Source organism: Urocitellus parryii, chromosome 6 (genome assembly GCF_045843805.1).
Source record: "Urocitellus parryii isolate mUroPar1 chromosome 6, mUroPar1.hap1, whole genome shotgun sequence".
NCBI classification, from domain to species: Eukaryota; Metazoa; Chordata; class Mammalia; order Rodentia; family Sciuridae; genus Urocitellus; species Urocitellus parryii.
The window spans coordinates 89,244,822-89,266,991 of NC_135536.1; the positions used below are offsets into that span (position 1 = coordinate 89,244,822).

General features: G+C 42.7%; 1 protein-coding gene and 2 pseudogenes across 1 annotated transcript in view; 2 read left to right on the forward strand and 1 right to left on the reverse strand.

Annotated features, from left to right (window-relative positions):
* Window positions 1-22,170, reverse strand: part of Ehd4 (EH domain containing 4) — an 89,989-nt gene that overhangs the window by 14,301 nt on the left and 53,518 nt on the right. Inside the window, exon 4 of the mRNA XM_026392017.2 lies at window positions 9,004-9,416. Coding sequence (XP_026247802.1) covers window positions 9,004-9,416 — 413 coding nt within the window. The remainder of the gene's footprint in view (window positions 1-9,003; window positions 9,417-22,170) is intronic.
* On the forward strand, window positions 2,021-2,784 carry LOC113185078 (14-3-3 protein theta-like; annotated as a pseudogene).
* LOC113185068 (polyadenylate-binding protein-interacting protein 1-like) lies at window positions 5,514-6,972 on the forward strand (annotated as a pseudogene).

Genomic DNA, 22,170 nt, shown 5'->3' on the forward strand with positions numbered 1-22,170 from the left:
AGGGCAACACCAGGCAGCAAGTGCAGGAAGCTACCAGTGCTTTGATGGCATGGACATTTCCCTGGATTGTGGGCAGTTGTTTCAGGAGAGGCAGGCTAGGAAAGCAGGGTTAACTGTGCTACATCTCCGCACACTTAACATAACCTGGTGGAGACTGTGTTTTTGTAAGTCTAGTTGGAAACTTGCACAGAGCATTAAAAGCTGTCAGTTTGGCTCATTATAAAAGTGGATTTATGATATAAAAAATTCAGTTAAGTGCTGGGGAGTAATATTATTGTGTCTTGTGTGTATGTATGAATACATAATAAATCCCATCAGTATGTACAACTATGATGCACCAATAAAAAATGTGGGCAGGGGAAAAGAAACAAACAAACAAAAAAATTCAGTTAATAAGACTGGGGATGTGGCTTAGCGGTACAATGCTTGCTTACCATGCATCAGGCCTACCATGCATCAGAAACCAGCACTGAAATTAAAAAATGAGTTGAGGAGATAGAAGGATAGTAGAATGAAAAAGACATGATTATTACTGTGTTTATATATGTGATTGCATGACCAATGTGATTCTGCAACCTATATACTCAGAAAAATGAGAAATTATATCCCATCTGATTCAAATGTATGATATGTCAAGGTCATTGTACTGTCATGTGTAACTAATTAAAACAAATAAAAAATGAGTTAATAAGCTAGAGACTCAAAGGTAAATTCATGGGATAATAAAAATGTGAAGAGTGCGAGACTGGGCCAGGAGAAGTGGTGCACACCTGTAATCCCAGAGACTCTGGTGACTGAGGCAGGGGGATCCCAAGTTCTGAGGTCAGCCTCAGCAACTTAGCAGGGCTCTAAACAATTTAGTGAGACCTTGTCTCAAAATAAAAAATAAAAAGGGCTGGGGATGTGGCTTGGTGGTTAAGCACCCCTGGGTTCAATCCCAAGAACAACAACAAAAAAAGGGCGTGAGACTGAGAGGCAGAGGAGAGTGGTTGATTCGTTTTTCCAGGAGCAAGGGTTTGTCATGCTGTTCAGATCAAAGCCGGCAGACAGCACATGTGATTTTGAACAGCCTTAAAGAGGACTTGAGGAGGCCCATAGATGCATTCCAGGTCAACCTTCAAAGAGACAGGTTTCCATAAATGGGCCTGAGCACTGACATCTACAATAGCTTGGGCTGAGCTATTTTTAAGGTGCCAAGGTGGAGGAGAGTTCAAGTGCTCCTCATCACCCACTGTATAATCCATTCTCACATACATTGGCCTGGATCCATCTCACCAACTACAAAATGCCTAACTTCTTCAAAAAAGGAATCTGACAGCACAAACACGAAAGTCAGGCTCTGCACATCACATGTGACTAAGAGGAAATACATTTTGAAGGCTAAACTAAATTCCGCAGAATTATAGTGAACCCTGAAAATCAATGAGCTTTCTTTTTCTTTCTATTCTTACTGGTTTCTTCCTCAAATGCTATTCATTTTTTCTTGAGCAAAGATCTCCAAATGGGTGGGAACCTTTCCTACTTGGGCAGTGTGTTTATAAAGGGTAGGGTCTGACAATGAACTTGCCTTGTTTTTTACTTTTGCTTGCGATTTTCATGAATCTAATTTCTTTGCTTAATTTCCTTTAATTAGACTGGAATAAAATTAAGTTATATTTTCTAAACCTTTGCTTGGGCATTTCAAAAATAGCTTTCCCTAACAAACCATGCAGTGCACTTTGGCATCTCAGAGAGCAAGCAGTCTTTCAAGCAGGCTGCCTACTGACATGGCAAGATGTAATCTCTGAGATAAGCCCACTGTGAAGGTTTCCCCTTCCTTGGAACAGAGTTGTAAAAAATACAAATAGAAAAGACATAGCAGCAAAAGCTAAAAGCAGATCAAAGTGGTGGGACTTGTGTCGTGGCTGCGAAGAGGAGAAGCTCTCAAAGAGGAGGACTCCCGATCAGGGTCGGTGCTCGCCCTCGCTCACCTCACCCCCGGCTCCAGCCCCGGCCCCGGCCCCCGCGCCATAGAGAAGACGAGCTGATCCAGAAGGCCAAGATGGCCAAGCAGGCCAAGTGCTACGATGACATGGCCACCTGCATGAAGGCTGTGACCGAGCAGGGCGCCAAGCTCTTGGTGGCCTACAAGAACATGGTCGGGTACTGCAGGTCTGCCTGAAGGGTCATCTTGAGCATCAAGCAGAAGACCTATACCTCCAACAAGAAGTTGCAGCTGATTAAGGAAAATTGGGAGAAAGTAAAGTCCGAGTGGAGGTCAATCTGCACCACGGTCCTGGAATTGTTGGATAAGAATTTAATAGCCAATGCAACTACTCCAGAAAGTAAGGTCTTCTATCTGAAAATGAAAGAGGATTACTTCTGGTACCTTGCTGAAGTTGCATGTGGTGATGATCGGAAACAAATGATAGATAATTCCCAAGGAGCTTACCAAGAGGCATTTGATATAATCCGCATGGCGCTGGCTCTTAACTTTTCTGTATTTCACTATGAGATCCTTAATAATAGAGATTATTATATTATTATTAATAATAGAGATTATTATATTATTATAATATATATTATATTATTATATCTATTAATAATAGATCCTTAATAATAGAGCTTATCTGCACCCTGGCTAAAATGGCTTTTGATGAGGACATTGTAGAACTTGATACACTGAATGAAGATGCATACAAGGACAGCATCATCATCATGCAGTTGCTTAGAGACAACTTAACATTATGGACATCAGACAGTGCAGGAGAAGAATGTGATGAAGCAGAGGGAACTGAAAACTAAATGCAAACAGGGTGTCATCCTCCTTCCCTCAAGAAACCTTTTTACTCTATTCCTTATTCTACTGGATTTCCTATATCAAAGAAAACCATTCATGCATATGGAACCAACTGTTTATAGTCTTTTCACACTGCAGCTTTAGGAAAACTCCATTTCTTGATTTGTGTTTGTCTTGGCCTTCCTGGTGTGCAGTTACTACTGTAGAAAAGTATTAATACCTTTATCTCATATAAACATAAGTAATTCCAAACATATCTGGCATTTAAGTAATATGAATCAGTTCTAAAAGTGACTGTGTTTTTGTTACCGTGAAGATAAGAAAATGTAGTTAATTGCAATTTAAAGAGTGTTTTATATGACTTCTTAATTTTTACATTCTCTTCCTTATTCTTTGAGGGTTTCTTTTCAGTAAGCAACCTTTCTACACTCTTACTGTATTCCTGTTTAGTAGGAATCCAGAAGTATTAGATGGAATGGGAAAGCACTTGACATTTCCTGGCTGGTGGGGGCACAAATTGAAATGCCTCCTGTATATCACATGTTGTGGAGGTCATGTCCATCTGTGATAACAGGGAGTTTCCTGATTCACTCATCATTTGCTGCTGTTTAAGTTGACAACTTTCCTTCCCAATAAAAATTCACTTACACTTCCAAAAAAGAAAAAGAAAAAAGAAAGAGCAAATTTTAAATTTCAGAGATATTTGGTAAGACTCTCTGGTTTTCATCCTATTAAAATGTCATCTTTATGATACTTTGAGTTTGATTAAAAAAAGATACAGTTGGGCTGGGATTGTGGCTCAGTGGTAGAGCACTTGCCTAGCATGCGTAAGGCACATTAAAAAAAATTAAATAAAGATTATTGTGTCCACCTAAAACAAATATTAAAAAAAAAAAGAAAGGGTACAATTGCTTTCTCTGGACTATGGCTTCTTCTTAATTACAGTGTTCTATAAATAGACATTCTATGAGCCAGCTCAGATTTGCCACCTCTTAGGCGATATCTGAAAACTCACCCTTTACATGTTTTCAAAATGTCAGTTAGATCTGAGCACAATGGCACACACCCGTGATCTCAGGTACTCAGAAGGCTGAGGCAGGAGGACAGCAAGTTCGAGGACAGCAAGTTCAAGGCCAGCCTGGGCAATTTAGTGTAACCCTGTCTCAACTTAAAAAAATTAAAAAGCTCTGGGGATGTAGCTCAGTGGTAGAGTGCTCCTGGGTGGTATCCCTAGTACCAATGTGTGTATATGGGGAAACCCCAAAAAACAAAATGAATAATTAACACAGAGAACAAGGACATAGCAAGATGCTATCTACTCTGGATTTCAAGGAGTACTTTCTGGACCAAGCAGTCCAGAAATGGACCGGGCTTGGAATCTCTATTTTGCTGTTCACAGGTTGTGAAGTTCAGGGAAGTTGCATCACCTTTCTGAGTATCAGGCCTTCCTCTTGTCCTTCATAAAATAAGGGTAAGAACAAACTAACACATGTAATGCAAACCATGTGGCTTCGGGAGCACTGCTGACTACAAATGGAGAGGTAGATCAAGAGAAAGATTAATACACCAAATTAAAAGCATTTTTTAGGAAATAAAAGCTCAGAGGACTCCTTATGGTTTTAAGGAAAAACAAGTTCACAAATGGAACATCTAAAACTGCCGATGGAGGCTTCAAGATGCAGTTTGGTGGGAAAGCACCTGTCTAACATGTGCGAGGCCCTGGGTTCCGTTCCCAGCAATGCAAAAACAAACAAACAAGTCAATAAACAAACAAACAAAAAAACCCCGCAAAGTGCATACAGGATGAAGTTTTCACTTCACTATCAGAAGATAGTGACTTAGGCCATTGTGCTCAGTTCTGCTTCTTGTTCAGCGAGGCTGCTTCCTGTCCCCACTGCTCAGCATGGTACTGCCCCATGAGCAACTGGCACTGAGAAGCTCAGGCTGGAAGTATTCATGCTTCATACATTTTCCTTTGTGAAAAGGAACAAGCCAGATACTATTCTTAGGAAGAAAAAAAAAAAAGCAAGCTTTTTTTCCTATAAGTAAGCTCAGCAAATTTGACAGTCTACCCACCCCCACCATGTGCACAAGGGTTTTCATTATTCAGTGTTTGAATACAGAATGACATTCTGTGCCTCTCTAAACCTAGGCCATGCTGGTCTGTTTGAAGGACCAATGCTCAAGGATGGCAGGGAAGCTCTCTGGGTTATGGTGTTTGGCACTTCTAGCCAGTTCTTTGCTCCTGAGTTATTTATATGGCTGAATACAGCTGCATCTTGAGTCACTGGACCTTCAGCAATGACTGGCAAATTTAAAATGTCTATGGACATTTAAAAATACTTTCAAAAAATCTTGAAATTTGCAAAAGCTATGATAAGAGTTACCAGCTTTAATTATAAAATAATGTGTGCTCTTATATACCCTGAAGGTTAATTTTGCTGCACCAGCTGGGGAAGAGAAATACCATATGCCAAGGGATCATTGAAATGGGCAAAACCAGACTTCCTGCCACCAAGCTATAGGCCCAGAACAAGGGCAAGGGTGAAATTGTTACAGGAGAGCTGCAGATAAGTAGATTTACAAACGAGTTAGCACAACTGCATTGCAGGACTGGAACAAAGTGTCTTGTAGTTCTGGAGAGGAAGTAGCTTGTACCAGAAGAAAGGTAAAGAACGGTGACTCAGGCACTTCTCTTCTGAGAACCATCAAGTCGCCAGCCTGCCTGGAACAAAGGAGGCTCCAGAGAGCTCCACCTAGTTCACAGGATAAAATCTCATAGCAGAATTCGGAGTCAGCAATGGCTAAACCCTAGATGGTTGTTGGCTCCTGTGTTAATGCTTAATGGTCTGCAAATGCCCCTGAATTTTACCCATCAGGTTATTCTTCTAATTATACAGAATCCTATGAGGGTGGTTATGAGTATTATCCTATTCTATCGGAATATGCTCAGGATTTTTTGAATCATCTTATAGAGCGGCCTGACAATTTTGAAACTGAAATTGAACAGTTTGCGGAGACCCTGAATGGCTGAGTTACAACAGATGATGATGCTTTGCAAGAACTTGTGGAACTCATCTACCTACAGGCTACATCTATCCCAAATTTCTCTTATATGGGAGCTCACCTGTCTCATCATCTGACAATAAGCCCACACAGTGGCAACTTCCGCCAACTGCTACTTCAAAGATGTCGCACAGAATATGAAGCTAAAGATTAAGCTGCAAAAGGAGATGAAATGTCTTAATAATGATTTCATGTATTTGTACTCGTTCTGGGACAATCTTATCTTAGCTTGGAGATCAAGGGAACAAATGGACAGGTTACAAGAACAGATGTCCTTCAGGTTGCCCTCTTCTCTAATCCTATGAGTGACAACTTAATTTGTGCAGTAAAATTACTGAAGTTGACAGGGTCAGTTTTGGAAGATGCCTGGAAGGAAAAAGGAAAAGACTGATATGGAATAAATTATTCAGAGAATTGAAAATGTTGTCCTAGATGCAAACTGCAGCAGAGATGTAAAACAGATGCTCTTGAAGTTTGCAGGACTCTGGTCAAGTAACTGGGGGTAGAGTTCATACAATTTTAATATACAGAGAAGCAGAACATGAAAATGATCCTAACTGCTTTATGAATGAACCAACATTTTATACATCTGACGGTGTTCCTTTCACTGCAGCTGACCCAGATGATCAAGAGAAATGTCAAGAATTACTTGAAAGAGAGGACCTGTTTCCAGATTATGAAGAAAATTAAACAGATTTATCAGGGGGTGGTGATCCATAGTTGGATGATATTGATGACGAGATTGAAGAAGCTTATGAAGGGGCTGGGGATGTGGCTCAAGCGGTAGCGCGCTCGCCTGGCATGCGTGCGGCCCGGGTTCGATCCTCAGCACCACATACCAACAAAGATGTTGTGTCCGCCGAGAACTAAAAAATAAATATTAAAAATTCTCTCTCTCTCTCTCTCTCCCTCCCTCCTTTCTCACTCTTTAAAAAAAAAAAAGATTCAGAGGAGTTTCTGTACAAATATGTAACAACTAATCCCACCATTATGTGTAATTATAATGCACCAATAAAAATATGAAAAAATAAAATGGGAAATGTAATATTTACAACTGCAAATATTTAAAAAAAAAAGAAGCTTATGAAAACTTTTATTTGGAATCAGAGTGTAAGCGAAAACAGTAAAGTTAAATTTTAGATCAGTTTTATAAAACAGTTGAGGTATGGTGATATAGAAGAATACAGGAAAGTAAGAAAATGTGTCACACTTATACCAAATTAAGGATGTTGAGTTATTTTACTAATGTATGTAACTTTAATGTTTTTAACACTATCTGCCAAAATAAATTTATACATATTTATACATATGATAGTTTATTATGTACAATTAATTCCACTGTTTTGGCTGCAATAAAATTTATTTTGAAAAAAATAAAAAAAAGATCGGTGACTCATAGAAACACCATGTACCCTCAAGGTAGCTGAGCAACACAGAAGGAATGTATGCACACACACTGGATATGAGCCGAGTGGAGAGAAATGCAGGAGATCGAGGTTCTGTGTATGGGGCAGTGGCAGCTGGGGACATATCTCTTTTGACAGAATAGATGCTACTGTGTCTGCACACTGACACAAAGATATCTGCTGTGGAGCAATGAGAATCAGAAGGATTGGGGCCCCTCAATGTTATCTTCCCTTCCCCTCCTGGATGGGTGCTTAGTTGCACTGCTCAGAGCACCCATGGTAAGTGTCCATGCTTCCATCAGCACACAGCTCTCTATTCTGTAACAAGGGGGTTCTGAGCCTCCCCCCCTCTGCCAGACAGGTTCTTCGCCCTGGCCTGGGGGGCTGAGTCAGTGTTGACTGAATGAGGCAAAGTGGTAGCAGACTCCAGAAGGCTGACCTGCTGCACCTGAGGCCAGGCCAGACCAGACCCTGAAGCAGGAGGAATGTGGGAGGGGACATGGCTGTTTTGCTGCCAAAAGATTGAGAGAGGGAAGCTGACCTCACCTCCTGAAGAGCCTGTGGACTGCTATGAGCTGGAGTGATGGGGCCCAAAGCAGAGGCTGGACTGACAGCCAGGAGGCTGATTTTCAATCCTGGCTTTGTCACTGATGGATTAAATGATCTTGGACAAATAACTAATCCTACCTTGTCCTTGTAAAATTAGGGAGTTAGCATGAATTTCTGGATCACAAACTTTTCTGATCATCAGAATCCCTTGGGAAGTTCTCTCTCTCTCTCTCTCTCCCTCCCTCCCTCTCTCTCTTTCTCTCTCTCTCACACACACACACACACACACACACACACACACACATTTGTATACATATGTTCACACAGGTAGTGCACATATAACCCTTGTGTCAGAAGTTCTGGGGTAAAACTATTCCCTTGGTTAAAGATCCTGGGTGCTTCTGAGGATTGGTCAGGTTTCCCCTCTGCTGGGAATAGTCCCTAGATGTTCTTCTGGTATTAAAGGTAATTATTTCATGAAATATACAAATATTTTCTAAAGAATAATTTTTTTCCTATACTTTCTCCTGGAGGAATGATGTTTTCTCACTTCAGAGACAGGACAGAATTGCCTCTGTTGCTTGAGAGGGGTCAGCACTTTGCCCTCATCCCATTGGACACACACTCCAGAATGGGGACAGGTGTGATCCCAAACCAGCAACACTCTCCAGGTTAGGAGACTTTCTCAGGGCCAACTTCCTCCTAGGCTCCTCTGGATCCAGGCAGTGACACTGAGTTCCAGCCTTAGGAGTCTGGCAACTAGTGGTGGCCTCTAAGCACTCTACTGTTTCTATCAATGCCACCTTCCTTAGGTTCAGCTGGTTATGTTCCCATTGTCCTAACAACATAATGGCTTCCACGTAGTGGTCTACCTGTGTGCCAATAGCTATGCTCACTGCTTTGTCACACCAATGAACTGTCACACTGAATCCTCCTTAGCACCCTGTGATGTACTCTTGGCTCCAGTTTGCATCTTAGAAAACACATTCAGAAAGGCTAAGTCATTTGCAAAAGATCAGAGTTAGGAGCTGGAATCTAAGCAGGGCTCCTTGACTTTGAGACTATTTTCTTAGCTTGCCCTCAGTCCATCCTTTATGGCTTCTGGAATACAGCCTTCCCTCTCCCTCCCTTTCCCCTTGTAGAAGTGAGAGCAGTGTATTCCCAGACCAAGATACAGACCTGGGCATCTACTTCCTGGCTTACCTTAGCCAGCCTTGCTCGCTTGATGAGGTCATTGAGTTTGCGCACTGCTGCCTTCTGGGGAAGGCTCTGGATGTCTCTGAAGAGGTCCTGTGCCTCAGCCTCAAAGAGCCGACGGTTGTCTGTGTTCTGCAGGGGCTGTGCCCAGAAGGAGCCAATGTAGACGCGCAGAACCTCGGGCGTGTTGATGACCTTGCCCAGGGACCACATAAGGGCCCCATAGACCCGCATGAGCTGCTGTGTGTCCACTTGGTCAGCCTTGTTAAGGACCACACGGATCTTGTCATCCTGGCCCCGGAAGGCCTTGATGGCCTCTGAGAACTCATCTGAGATGTCCAGTTTGTGAGCGTCAAAGAGGAGGATGATCCTATCGACCCGCTCAGCAAACCATTGCAGGACTTGGCAGAAGTCATACCCTGGATGGAGAGAGGACAAGTCAGTACTCCTGGCAGCTCTGGGGGACATGGTTATAGTGCAGTTAAGGAATCCCCTTGGTCTCCAGTAGCTGCCAGGGAGAAAGCCCCATCTTTAAGTTGGAAGCAGCAGAGGCTTGAAAGTCATTTTGAATGGGACCCCTCTGGGCTAGATGCATCTGGTTCAGGCTGGGGATCTGGGGATCCTTTCCTGGGCTCTTGGACACTTTAATCAAGCATTACGTGCCAATAATTTCATTTGGTTCTCCTGATTCTCTGATTTCACCTAAGACACTCCTTTTGATCAACAACAAAACTGACCAACAGGCCGGTAAACCACAGGCCATAGATCAAAAGCTCTGAATTTTGCATATTTCACTTTTCTGAAAGCACCAGAGACAGAGAAGGAAGAGACCCTGGAGGCCACCTGGAATCCCACGGGGGCATCCAGCAAGCATGTAAGAGGAGGAATCACCTTCTCTTAACCCAAGTTTGTACAGTGTCAAGGAGTCAAAGGTTGGCCTGGGCAAAGTTGTGACATATTTATCATGTGGATTATTTATAGTTTAAGTGTGTTATAAATATTTTAAAAACTTATGGCTCATAGCCATCCTGTGAAATGGTCCCTTGCCAATTTCTTTCTAAAAGTGGCCAGACCCACAACAAATTCCACTGAGCCTGCTTTGGCCACCTACCAATATGCTCCAAATTAAGCAGCTAAATAAACACTTTTCAGCAGCCTTAGGTCAAGACTTTCAGGCACTTCCCCAGGGAGGCAGGTTCCCACAAGGAGCAAACAAGAGAAGGCCAGTCCCCCAGGGTTTATTTTAATCTTAGGCTGATTAGCTGCAGAACCAGCATCTCAATTTAGCCCAGCTCAGGCTGACAGGTCACCTTTCCTGATTCCTCTTCACAGGTCCCTCCTCTTTCCTTTCCATTTTGAAAACTTTCAAACATATATCAAAGTCTTAATAATAATATAATTAAAGCTGGTGGACCTACCATGCAATTTTCATGAATTTTGACATTCTGCCCTGTTTACTTTAGATACTTTCAATCCAGTTTATTCAGATAAAAAAATATCATAAATGGCAAGAATGAACTGGATCTTTCCTTGTCCATACAGGTAAATGTCCGAAACAACAACAAAACCAAACCCACCTAAAACAAACAAAGCAGCGTTGAGTCAAAAAAAAAAATGACTTTCAGGGCTGGAGTAGTGGCTCAGGGTAGAGTGCTTGACTGGCCTGTGTGAGGCCCTGGGTTTGATCCTCAGCACCACAAGCAAAAAATAAAAGGTTCATTGACAACTAAAAAAATATTAAAAAAAAATCACTTTCAAAGGGATGAATACAGCATGATAACATTCATGTAAAATGTTGAAATACAAAGCCACACTCAGCTACCAATGAGTATGTATCATGGCACAAATCCCAAAACACTGAATATGAATTTAGAATACTGGATGACACTGGGAAGGGAGGGAATATGGGCTCTAAGGCAGATGAAGAAGTATTTAAAGGAGAATGGTCTAATTAGGGAAAATAAACGGGTCCATGAACTCAAGTTTCCATGCATTTGAAGAACAGGTGCAAGAGGAGGAATTATACACACAAACTAGAGTCAAATACTTTTTAAGATTTAAAAAAAATTTTTTTGTAGTTGTAGATGGACAAAATATCTTTATTTTATTTGTTTATTTTTATGTGGTGCTGAGGATTGAACCCAGTGCCTTAAGCATGCTAGGCAAGCACTCTGCTGCTGAGCCTCAGCCCCAACCCCAGATACATTTTTTTTTTATATTTTTTGGGAGGGAGGGAGGGAGGGGTGCTCGCCTGGCATGCGTGCGGCCCGGGTTCGATCCTCAGCACCACAACAAAGATGTTGTGTCCGCCGAAAACTAAAAAATAAATATTAAAATTCTCTCTCTAAAAAAAATAAATAAATATTGGAAGGATTCTCTCTCTCTCTCTCTCTCTCTCTCTCTCTCTCTCAAGAGAGAGAGAGAGAATCTTAATATTTATTTTTTCGTTTTCTGCGGACACAACATCTTTGTTTGTATGTGGTGCTGAGGATCGAACTGGGCATCACGCGTGCCAGGCGAGCACGCCACCGCTTGAGCCACATCCCCAGCCCCCAGATACATTTTTAATAATAACAAAAATTCGGAAATGCTGAAGACTCCTGTGACCTTCCTCCTAGAGGAACCCACTGCCCTGGCATGGTGCTTAAGCTGCCAGCACATTCGAGACTTCCAGTTCTCACTTTTCACTTCTCTATTCTGTCTTCCTGTGTACTATGCTCTGACGCCTTAGGGAGAAGAAAGACAAAGGTAGTACTCAGAATATGGGCCAGAGTTTATTCTATCTCCTTCAGCCACCAGTTTAGATAAGAAGACAAAGACTTACTGAACAGGTCACCCAATGGTATGTAAAGATTGGGAATGGAGACATCACTCAGTTCTGTCCCTGCAAGATCAAACTGCTTCCCAAGGTAATAGTAAGTGCTGCCATTGCGTGAGACTGACTTGTGCACTAGACAGCCCCAGATCACAGTGGCAGATCCTCAGCAGAGGAACACTACTGTTTCCTGGGTACCAGGAAGATGCCTGGGACTTGTGCATTCTTCAGGACCTGCATGGAGGCTTGCTTTTCCAATAAAGATGGTTGACATATCTGTCTGATCAGACCATTCTTTCACTTGATCTCTGTGATCAGAATCATATATCTGGGGCTGGGGATATAGCTCAGTTGGTAGAGTGCTTGCCTCACATGCACAAGGCCCTACGTTCAATCCCCAGTACCACCAAAAAAAAAAAAAAAAAAGGAAAAAAGATGTCCAGTAACAAATTTGGGCTGGGGATGTGACCCAAGCAGTAGCGCGCTCGTCTGGCATGCATGCGGCCGGGGTTCGATCCTCAGCACCACATACAAACAAAGATGTTGTGTCTGCTGATAACTAAAAAAATAAATAAATATTTAAAAAAAGAATCATATATCTGAAGGCTCAGAAACAGATTTAAGAAATTGTTGTGATTAGGTTGTACACTGAATGGATGTGAGTTGTTTTTTGCAGAACACATTTCTGTTTGGGGGAGGTATTCTTCCTGGGCCATAGAAGCTGATGGTGTGGAAGACAGTCCTTTGCCCCATTCCTTGGCATGGACAAGTGACCCAGAACTAAACATTCATCTCTTTCCCCCCAAGAATGAGGGTTTGAGGGAATGATGCAGAGACACAGGAAAAATCAGAATTTACCAACGGTGGGGGCAGGGGTGGGCGTGGCTGAACGGAGGGTCCAAAGGTAGTGGTTTCCTAAGCTTTTTCTGAGGCTAGTTCTCCAGCCACCCCATGAATTCTGTGAATGACCTGATCTTCCAAAGGTTCCTTTTCTGGTTAAATTAGACAGAATCAGCTTCTTTGATTTGCTAACAAGAACCACAATTGGTAAGCCATTTCTCCCACATTAATATTTCTGAAAATGTCTCTTATTTCAGTGCCAAAAAAACTTGCCACCCCAGGCAGAGAAGCCAAATTGCAGCTGTCACCTCCAGTGCTGGGCCATGCAGCCGTGCAACCCAGTACTGCATCCTCCCAGGCTGCCTTGGTTGAATACTTGGCTGTGATATGACTCATGTTAAACTTTAACTTAAATTTGAATAGTTAATTTAAATGTCTTTTAAAAAGGATTCCAGGTTGAGGGTGTAGCTCACTGGTAGAACACTTGTCTAGCATTTCTGAAGCTCTGGGTTTGAACCCAGTACCACAAGGAAAAAATTCCTTTCCGGTGCCACAGTAAAATCAGAAGTTATTGCGAGGAGAGCTGCTAGGTACATGGTTAAGTGAAATCATTACTTGTTTCAGGAGCAATGGCCACATGTCTCAATTTTCTTCTTTTAAAGCAACAATGAGGACTAAGAAGTACAGTTAGGCAGACCTGGGCTTTGTTTTGCTATTGAGCAGGCATAAAAGGACTGCTTGTCACACATCAGGAAACACAATCAAAGGAGAGGTCACCAGATGTCTCAAAAGAGCAGAGGATTCTCAAAGCCAGGAGGGGTTGGTCTGCTCATTTCCCCCCAGACATACAAAAATCACAATTACTTTTGTTACTTTGCCATTTTAGGAACTTTTGAGCACCTAGTTCAGTGGCATCACAGGCACGCACACTGCTGTGTGATGTTCACCAACATTCACGTGGCACCCCTTCATCCCCTCCACTGGAACTCTCAAGCTGTTCAACAATAACAATAACAATAACACCCCATTCCCTTCTCTCCCCAGCTGGGGTGACACCATTCTCCTTTCCGTACCTAGGAATCTGACTACTCTGGGAACCTCACAGAAGTGGGATCATACAGCATTTGTCCTTTTGTGATGGGCTGATTTCACTCAGCATGATATCCTTAAGGGTCATTCATGTTGTGGCATGTGTCAGAATTTCCTTCCCTTTGAAGGCTGAAATTAGGTCTGCTCAATAGGTCTGATTTTTTTTTCATATTATAAATTGATGCATTATTAGTTGTGCATAATGGTGGCATTGGTGATTACATATTCGTACAAACACACACTGTAACCATATTATTTGGCCACTATCATTCTCCAGGTTTGCTTGCTTAATTCTTATAGCATGAAGCACTTCTATTATCTGCTTTCTGGGCAGAAGGGAATGGGGTGTTATTGTTATTGCTATTGTTGAACAGCTTGAGAGTTCCAGTGGAGGGGATGAAGGGGTGCTGTGCGAATGTTGGTGAACATCACACAGCAGTGTGCATGCCTGTGATGCCACTGAACTAGGTGCTCAAAAGTAACTAAAATGGCAAAGTAAAAAAGTAATTGTGAAGCACACCAAATGCTTATCTACAAAAACAATCCTGACTTAACTTCAATTATATGTTAGTCTGACTGCTAAAGGAAAATAGAGGTTCAGAGGGCTCTAAGATGTTGATTCTCTAAGTTTGGTCTTGCATTAGATCAAATAAGGGGCTCGATAACATTTAGTCTCCCAGGCCCCTCCCCAGAACCAGAGAACCAGAATCCCTAGGACTGGGCTTGGTAATCTGCAGGTTTCAACTCCCCAAGATGGTGATGTGTGGTAAAGACAGAGGACCACTGCCTAGACTGAACAAAGGCTTGGGATGCACAGAGATGCTGACATTCTTGTTAGCTAGCAAAACAAACATGCTTAAAGTAGTTTTCTTTTATTCGAAAAAGTTACCAGTAGATAGTTAGATGGGTGCGTCTCTGAATGGAGGAACCAATTTAAAAATGCTTATTTGAAGATGGATTTTAAAATTCACCAAAGCTCCTCTACCTTTGTTGGTGCTGGGTCTTGACCTGGCAAAACTTCTCCTAGAGTTCAGAGCATAGAAATCCAGTCCTGATCTTATCCATGCTTCAAATCACTTGAGTTAATCTCAAATTACATGCTACTTGACTTTAAGCTGCATTTTCTTGTCTGTAGAATCAGACTGTTGAGAGACTACATGAGACTATGCTTTCAACTGGCTCAATACAGTGTTGACTTATAAACTTTCAGTAATGTAAGTTATTGCTATTACTCCCTATCGGTAAAGATGGCACCCGGAGTGCTTCTCTTCCGGGAGCTCAGGTCCATGACTCACTGAATGGCGCCAGAACTGTCACCTCCAATCCTTGTGAATGGCTTGAACTTTGAATGGTGCACCTCCAATCCCTGAAGTGGAGTGAACTCTCAGCCAATGAAGAAGTAACAGCCCACTCGCCTTGCTCCTCCTCATTCTGTGTTAAGCCCATAAATATCAACACCCTGTTCTTGCTCTCTTACTCTATCCCTCTTACTCTCTCTCTTACTCTCCCCCTCTCTTTTCTCTCTCTCTTCCCTTTCTCTTTTCCCCCCTCCCTCTCTCTCGACCCCCTTCTCTTCTGCGACTGACAGCTACGGTCCTGCTAGTAAAATCTCGGACAGGTAAACGGTTGTTTTGGCTTGTTGAGTTTACGGAGCTTTTCCACCTTCCTTACATTCCCCACCCACACCTCAGAGGACCCAATGGTTCCCTCCCTCTTCTGAGCTCCCAGACCCCTTTGCTGTGCTTCTATTGCATCACTTCACAGTGTATTAAAATCAGATGGACTTCCTGATCTCTCTCATTAGATCATAAATTCTTCAGCCATAGGGACTGTCTTCCTCATGGTCACACAACATAGTGGTGCACAGTGGCAGTGTTGGTTTTGGATCTAATACACCTGGGCTCCGTTATTAACTCCTTCTGTGACCTAGGGCAATCTCCTAAGTTTTCTGTGCCTTATTTACTCATCGGTGAAAAGGTGTTAATAACAGTATTCATGTACCTCATGGGGCTACAGTGTTAATAATTTAATAACTGTGAGGCATTTAGAACTGTCTGGGCACCTAGAAATCTATCTGAAGTGTTATCTACTGGTCATTAAAAAAAATCTTTATATCCAGTTTCTGAGGCAGAGTGTGGGTGTGGCAAATGTCTGTTGAAGGACTCATGGCTGGGGAGAAATATCCTCTACAGCCTGGGAAAGACAATGAACGGGGTGGTGGGGGGGGGTGTAAAAGCATCCATGCAATGACGCTTAAGATAAGAGAGAGAATCTGCCCAGAAAGCAGATAATAGAAATTTATCAACTGATCAAAAATCCACTCATATTTTAAAATTATAGTAGTGCACTCCTCAAAGGCCTGGTGACCTTTCCTTTTTTGCTTGTGAGATGGATGGAGTTCTGTGTCAGTTGGTCTTAAAGATCCTGGGTTGTTCCTAAAATTAATCTATGATTCTAATTCCAGATGTCATCTGGCTTAGGGAAGTACAGTGCATACCATGCTGGCCGCGGTAACTTGGGGCACACATCTGTACCCAAGAGGATGAGAATAATGGATCTTCCCCAAGGTTCTGTTATAGAGGGAAGGCAGGTTCCTAAGAATCCTAAAGGGTAGCCACACTGTGCTAAGGTAGCCTATGAAAAGCTGACCTTGAGTTAAGGTTGAAAGCCAGTGGCCCTCAGATTGAATGTGCAGTTCAGCTGCTATTTTGCTTGGTCTATTTGTTTTTGGGGATGCTGAGGATCAAAATTAGGGCATTCTGCATGCTAGGCAAGTGCTCTACCACTGAGCTACATCCCCAGCCTGACACAGTGTATGTAAAATGTTGAGTTGGTCACTTTGTGTCCAGACACACACTGCTCAGTTCTTACAGACAACTCAGTCCACAGTCGTACCCAGTTGGTACCGATTGCTGACAGCCTGACTCAGCCAAGCTCTGTCCTCTGAGAAGCCAACCTGCTCCCACAGAGGCCTTATGGCAACTGTGCCATGTTAGTTCACGTGTGTCTCCCCTGTTGGCTGTGACCTCATGGAGGGCGGGGCCTCCTTTCTCTGCTGGGTATAGCACTGGAATAATGCCACCAGGAATAGCTTCCTGAAGGACTGAATGTTTTCTGTGGAAAAATGTGCTCAAAAGTCCCGGAACCAGCTTTAAACAGCTTTGGAACATGTGTCTCTGGAAATTAGAAGTATAGTAAACATCTTTTTGGAATTTAACAAGACACTTCAAAAACAAAAGTTAAAAAAAGGTTAATTAATAATAATTGAATGCACAGAATGTACTTGGAATTGTCACTGAGGGACATTTATAAAAGTAAGGCTGCTAGCTTTATCTATATAGGCTTCCACCTAGGGATGAGTGGAGATGCTTTGCACATCTTTATTGGAAAACACTCAGCAGTAAAGAGGGATGAGATAGGGACATGGGACAACATGGATGAATCTCAGAATCAGGAATGTGCAATGTGAGGCCAGTCACCAAAGAGTGCATACCAAATGATTCCATTTCCATTAAATTCTAGAGCTAAACAAGGTGACAGAAAGCAGGTTCAGCATTGCTTGAGGTTGGGAAGGGGCTGGGCTGGCTGCTAAGTGGCTTTAATAGGAGAGACCTTCTTGGGGTAAAGGAGTTTACAATTTGTCAAAACTCACCAAATTGCACAATTAAAATCAGTGCATTTTATTATATGTTAGATGTCGATAAAATTGACTTAAAAAGTAAAGCAAATAAGCAAGAAGAAAGAAAAGGACCCAAGGCTGATACACTTGTTTAAAACCTAATGATTCTGCAAACTTCAGATGGACGAGGAAGTTGAAATGTACTGGTCTAGGAGACTATGGAACTAATTGGTGTGGCTGGAGATGAATGAGGACGGAGCAAGAGCCTGGTGTATTGTTCAAAATCAGTGTTTAAGGACCATTCTAAGAAGTAACTTGAGTTGTCCACTGGAACTCTGAAGGAACATCACTTCACAAGCATTCTGTCCTCTGGCTTAGGTGAGGACAGTGCCTCTCATGGTGACAAAATAGGAGTAAGGATGCTCTGAGTGTAGAGATTCAGTTCCAGTTAGGCAGAGTGCAAGATGGCTGGGCACACAGAGGCCTGAACATGTGTGTACATGAAAATGTGTGGAGGATGCAGGAACCATCCCTTCAGAGCTTGACAGATTAAAAAAAAATTTTTTTTTAGTTGTAGTTGGACACAATACCTTTATTTTATTTATTTTTATGTGGGGCTGAGGATCGAACCCAGAGTCTCACATGTGCTAGGTGAGTGCTTTACCGCTGAGCTACAACCCCAGCCCTGACATATTTTTTAAAAAATATATTTTTTTTAGTTGTAAGTGAACACAATACCTTTATTTTATTTACTTATATGTGGTGCTGAGGATTGAACCCAGGGTTTCACAAGTGGTAGGTGAGTGCTCTACCACTGAGCCGCAACCCCAGCCCAGCTTGACAGATTTTTAACATTTATTCATTTAATTATAGAAATTTCAACTCTTTCAGACCTCCCAGTGGAACTTTGATTAATCTGGAACAAAAAAAAGGGATATAATCTGATTGTTTAAAATCACAGTTTCTATCTTTGCAGAGACTCAAATGCTGTGCAGCTTTGGGAGCTGGGAAAGAGAAGTTGCCCAGCGGAAGGTCCCAGCTTGGCATTCCTGGCTTCACGTTCCAGGAACAAAGGGAGGGGCAGGAAGGAAGGGGCCCTGTCCACCCAATTAGGGGCTTCCCGTCACAGTGCCTGTGGAGACCCAGGTCCCCATCCTGGCCAAAGAAAGACCCACCAGGAAATGGCATCTGGGGTTAGAATAGTTACTTACTGGCTCAGGCATAGGGCAAGGGTCTCTGAGGAAGTAAATTTGGCAGTTTATATTTTTAATAGAACAAATAAAAGAATGCCTATATTTCTCCCCAGAGCCAAGTTTCTAATTACATGAATTTAAATGAGATGTGTGTCAATAAAAGGATGTAAGACAATGGAGGACAGCCGGATCTCCCCACATGGATTGTTCCTGTGCCCTTGAGGTAAGCAGGGCCACTGTTAGGACACTGCCTTAGTCCTTGCCCCAACCTTTCCTATTCATGACACCTGGTCCTATTTCCCCAGAGTTAGCAGCTCCAGTTCCATGCCAGGCACCTGTGCCTGTACCCCAGCACTCTGTTGATTTGTTTGTATGACCCTGCAGTACACCCTGTGTCCCTCTAGCACCTAGTCCAGTGAGTGTCCACATGAGTCAGGCTGCCCTTCCTGTCCCTAGGCTCCTTCCTCTTCAATCCAGCACTCAAATGGTCCCCACCCCTTCTTAGAACTCAGAGCTAATCTCCAACTCTATAACTGCTTTTTAAAAATATATATTTTTTAGTTGTAGTTGGACACAAATACCTTAATTTATTTATTTTTATGTGGTGCTGAGGATTGAACCCAGGGCCTTGAACGTGCTAGGCAAGCACTCTTCTGCTGAGCCATAATCCTAGCCCTGCCTTGACTACTTTGAGAATAAATGTTCATAGAACAAATTCTCCATGACTGTCCTCTGCCTCACTGCCTGGCCTTTTCTTAAAGCCTCTTATAGAACCCCATAAACCACACTGAGCTCTGCTGTGCCCCAGAAGCATGCTGCATGTTGGGGTCTCTACACCTCTGCCTAGACTTTTTCTTCTACCCGGATTGTCCTTCGTTCTTCTCCACTGATGACTGTCATTGTTCTGGGGCGCCTCCTTCCATCCAGCAGGACAGGACCCCCCCCTGTTTCCTTCTGATAGCTGGGGTCTGATTTCTGTTGTAGCCCTTGTGTTCCTGCCTGGCATAGCCCACCACTGGACTGGACCACAGGTAGTAAGAGGTCAGGTCTTAACCATATCTGCAACCCCAAGGCTGGTTGTAGATGATTTGTATCATCTAAATCAGGTTCCCTCTGATATATTCATATAGCAAAAAATGATTTTCTTTTCATATCATATGTACAATTAAGGGTATATTTGTTTAGTGATTAGAAGACACAAATTCCAGTAGAGACTCTAACCTTTATTCTGTTCATGACTATATACCCAGGATGTACCATTGAACATGGTAGGTGTTAAAGAAAAGTTGGGTTTATTCCTCCAAAAATTAAAAATGGAACTGTCATATCATATGGCAATCTCATTTCTGGGCATTTATTGCAAAGAACTGAAATAAGGATCTCAAAGAGCTATCTGCTCTCCTGTGTTCACTACAAGCCAAGATACAGAAACAATACAAGCGTCCATAAATGGATGAATGGATAAAGAAAATGTGATGTGTTCATACTATGGAATATTATTGAACCTGAAAAAGAAGGAAATTCTGAAATATGCAACAATATAGATGAAACTTGAGAGAACTCATAGAATCACAGTGAAATGGTGCTTGCTAAGGTCTGAGAGAGGGGGAAGTGGGGGTTGCTAACCAATGAGCTTAAAGTTTCAACTCTGTAAGATGAATGAGTCCTGGAGATCTGCTGAACATTGTGTCCACAGTTAGCAATGCCATATTGGACTTAAAAACTGTTATTTTTTTGGGGGGGTGGGGGTGGGGGCGGAGAGCAGAAATAAATTGTTAAGAGGGTAGATTTCAAGTTAAATGCTCTTACCAAAATCAAATCAAATCAAATAAATTTGGTTTAATCAAGAGACTTGACTTACACAAGAAATATAACTGATTTTTAGCAAGCTAATTAGGATGCAGTTGCTTAAATAGTTCTAGAAAACTATAAAACGTGTAAACTATCTTAAATATAAAATATCTGGGATCACTCAAGTGTTTTATATTTTCAAAAACAGCCCCTTCAGCTAACTCCAGTGGCTGCTTCAGTTGAACCATGTGGGGAGTTCCATTCTTTCCAGGTTGAGTTTTCCCTGCAACTGGAAAAAACTATCTCTGAACATTTTATCATGGTCGAGAGAAATATGATGGCCAAAAATAAATAACCGCAGCAATTATTCCTGAGCTCTTTTTCCATTCCTGCACTGCCCCAGAGCTTCTTCATACCACCTGTCATGAGGTCCTTGCTGGAATGATCCCCGGTTTACCGAGGTGGAAACAGACCAGAGAGGCTAAGTAACTTCCTCAGGGTACACAGCCCTTTTTCAGGGTAGCCAATATTCAAACCCAGGGACTCTCATCTGAGAGCCTGTGTTTTCATTCATTGCATGGTGCCATGAAAAAACTGGGATGGTGGAATTGGTTTTTATTTTCTTCTTTTTGATGTGTGGCTTTCTAAGTATTCTATGATGAATATGTTATTTTTGTAAAAAGAAAAAAAACATATTTTGCAATACGCTTGCAATATGCTACTGGGTCAACATGACTGAGGTTGCTCCTTTTCTTTTATACTGTGTTTTCAGGGATGGGGGTGGGAGGGGTGTCTGGATTTCCAGCACTTTCCAGACAGAAGCTGTGCTTGGTGTGCCTGTCGCCATCCTGATAGTGAAGAGGTATCTTTGCAACTATGCAGCCCCCCCTTCCACCACCAGCCCCAGGGAAGAGGCAGCCCCAATCTGCTGTACTTTTCAGAGCAGTGGGACAAGCTCGTGGTACCACTGAGGACAGAATAAATGAGTGGTTTTGCTCTACCTCCCTCTTTTCTCCAGCCTGTGCCTCTTCCCCACTGGACCCAGCACAGTTGTGGGAGAGAGGGGTGTCCAGACTCCCCCTGGGTGTGGGGACAGGCTGACACTCAACCCTGTCTGCCTGAGAGACCCAGTGAGACTGTGAACCTGCCCAGGGAGGAGAGAAAGGCATCCACAGAAGGTCCCCTGAGTTCCTCGCCTTTGGGGGGTACTCAGCGTGAGTTCACCTAGAAATTCTCAGTGGGTAATGGCTAGCTCTTAGAGAACACAACCAGCTATAAAAAACAGAAAACAAAACCCCTGCACTTACTAGCCCCCGCTATTTCACTGTACCTGGCCCGAGAGGGGGTTAGCCCCTGCCAGACTTAATTTTAGACAAAAACAAGGACCAGATGTATCAGGGAATGGGCTCCATGCTTCCCCTCTGCCTCCGTCTCCCACTCCAAGGCTGCGTAAATCAATTTTTCTGTGCCTGTTTCCTTATAAAATAAACAGGCCGACCTCATAGCCTGAAACTCCTTCCTCTGGGAGGTTGTGAGGATACTGGTAGGGCAGGTGTGTGGGGAGCAGGTGGCCCACAGCATCACACCACAGACATGGGGATGGAGGAAGGTTCTCAGGAATAGGTATGTTGTTTAATGAACTCTGTTGCTTCTGGTTGTCTGACCAAGTGAAAGGAAAAGTGGGTTTCTTATCTCATTTCCTTTTTCAGATTAAAAATTAGGTTAAGGGAGGGGGGACAGTAGGGGTTAGGAAAGGTAGCAGATTAAGACAGTCACTAATATGCCATTATGTAAAAATGTGAGTATGTAACAGATGTGATTCTGCT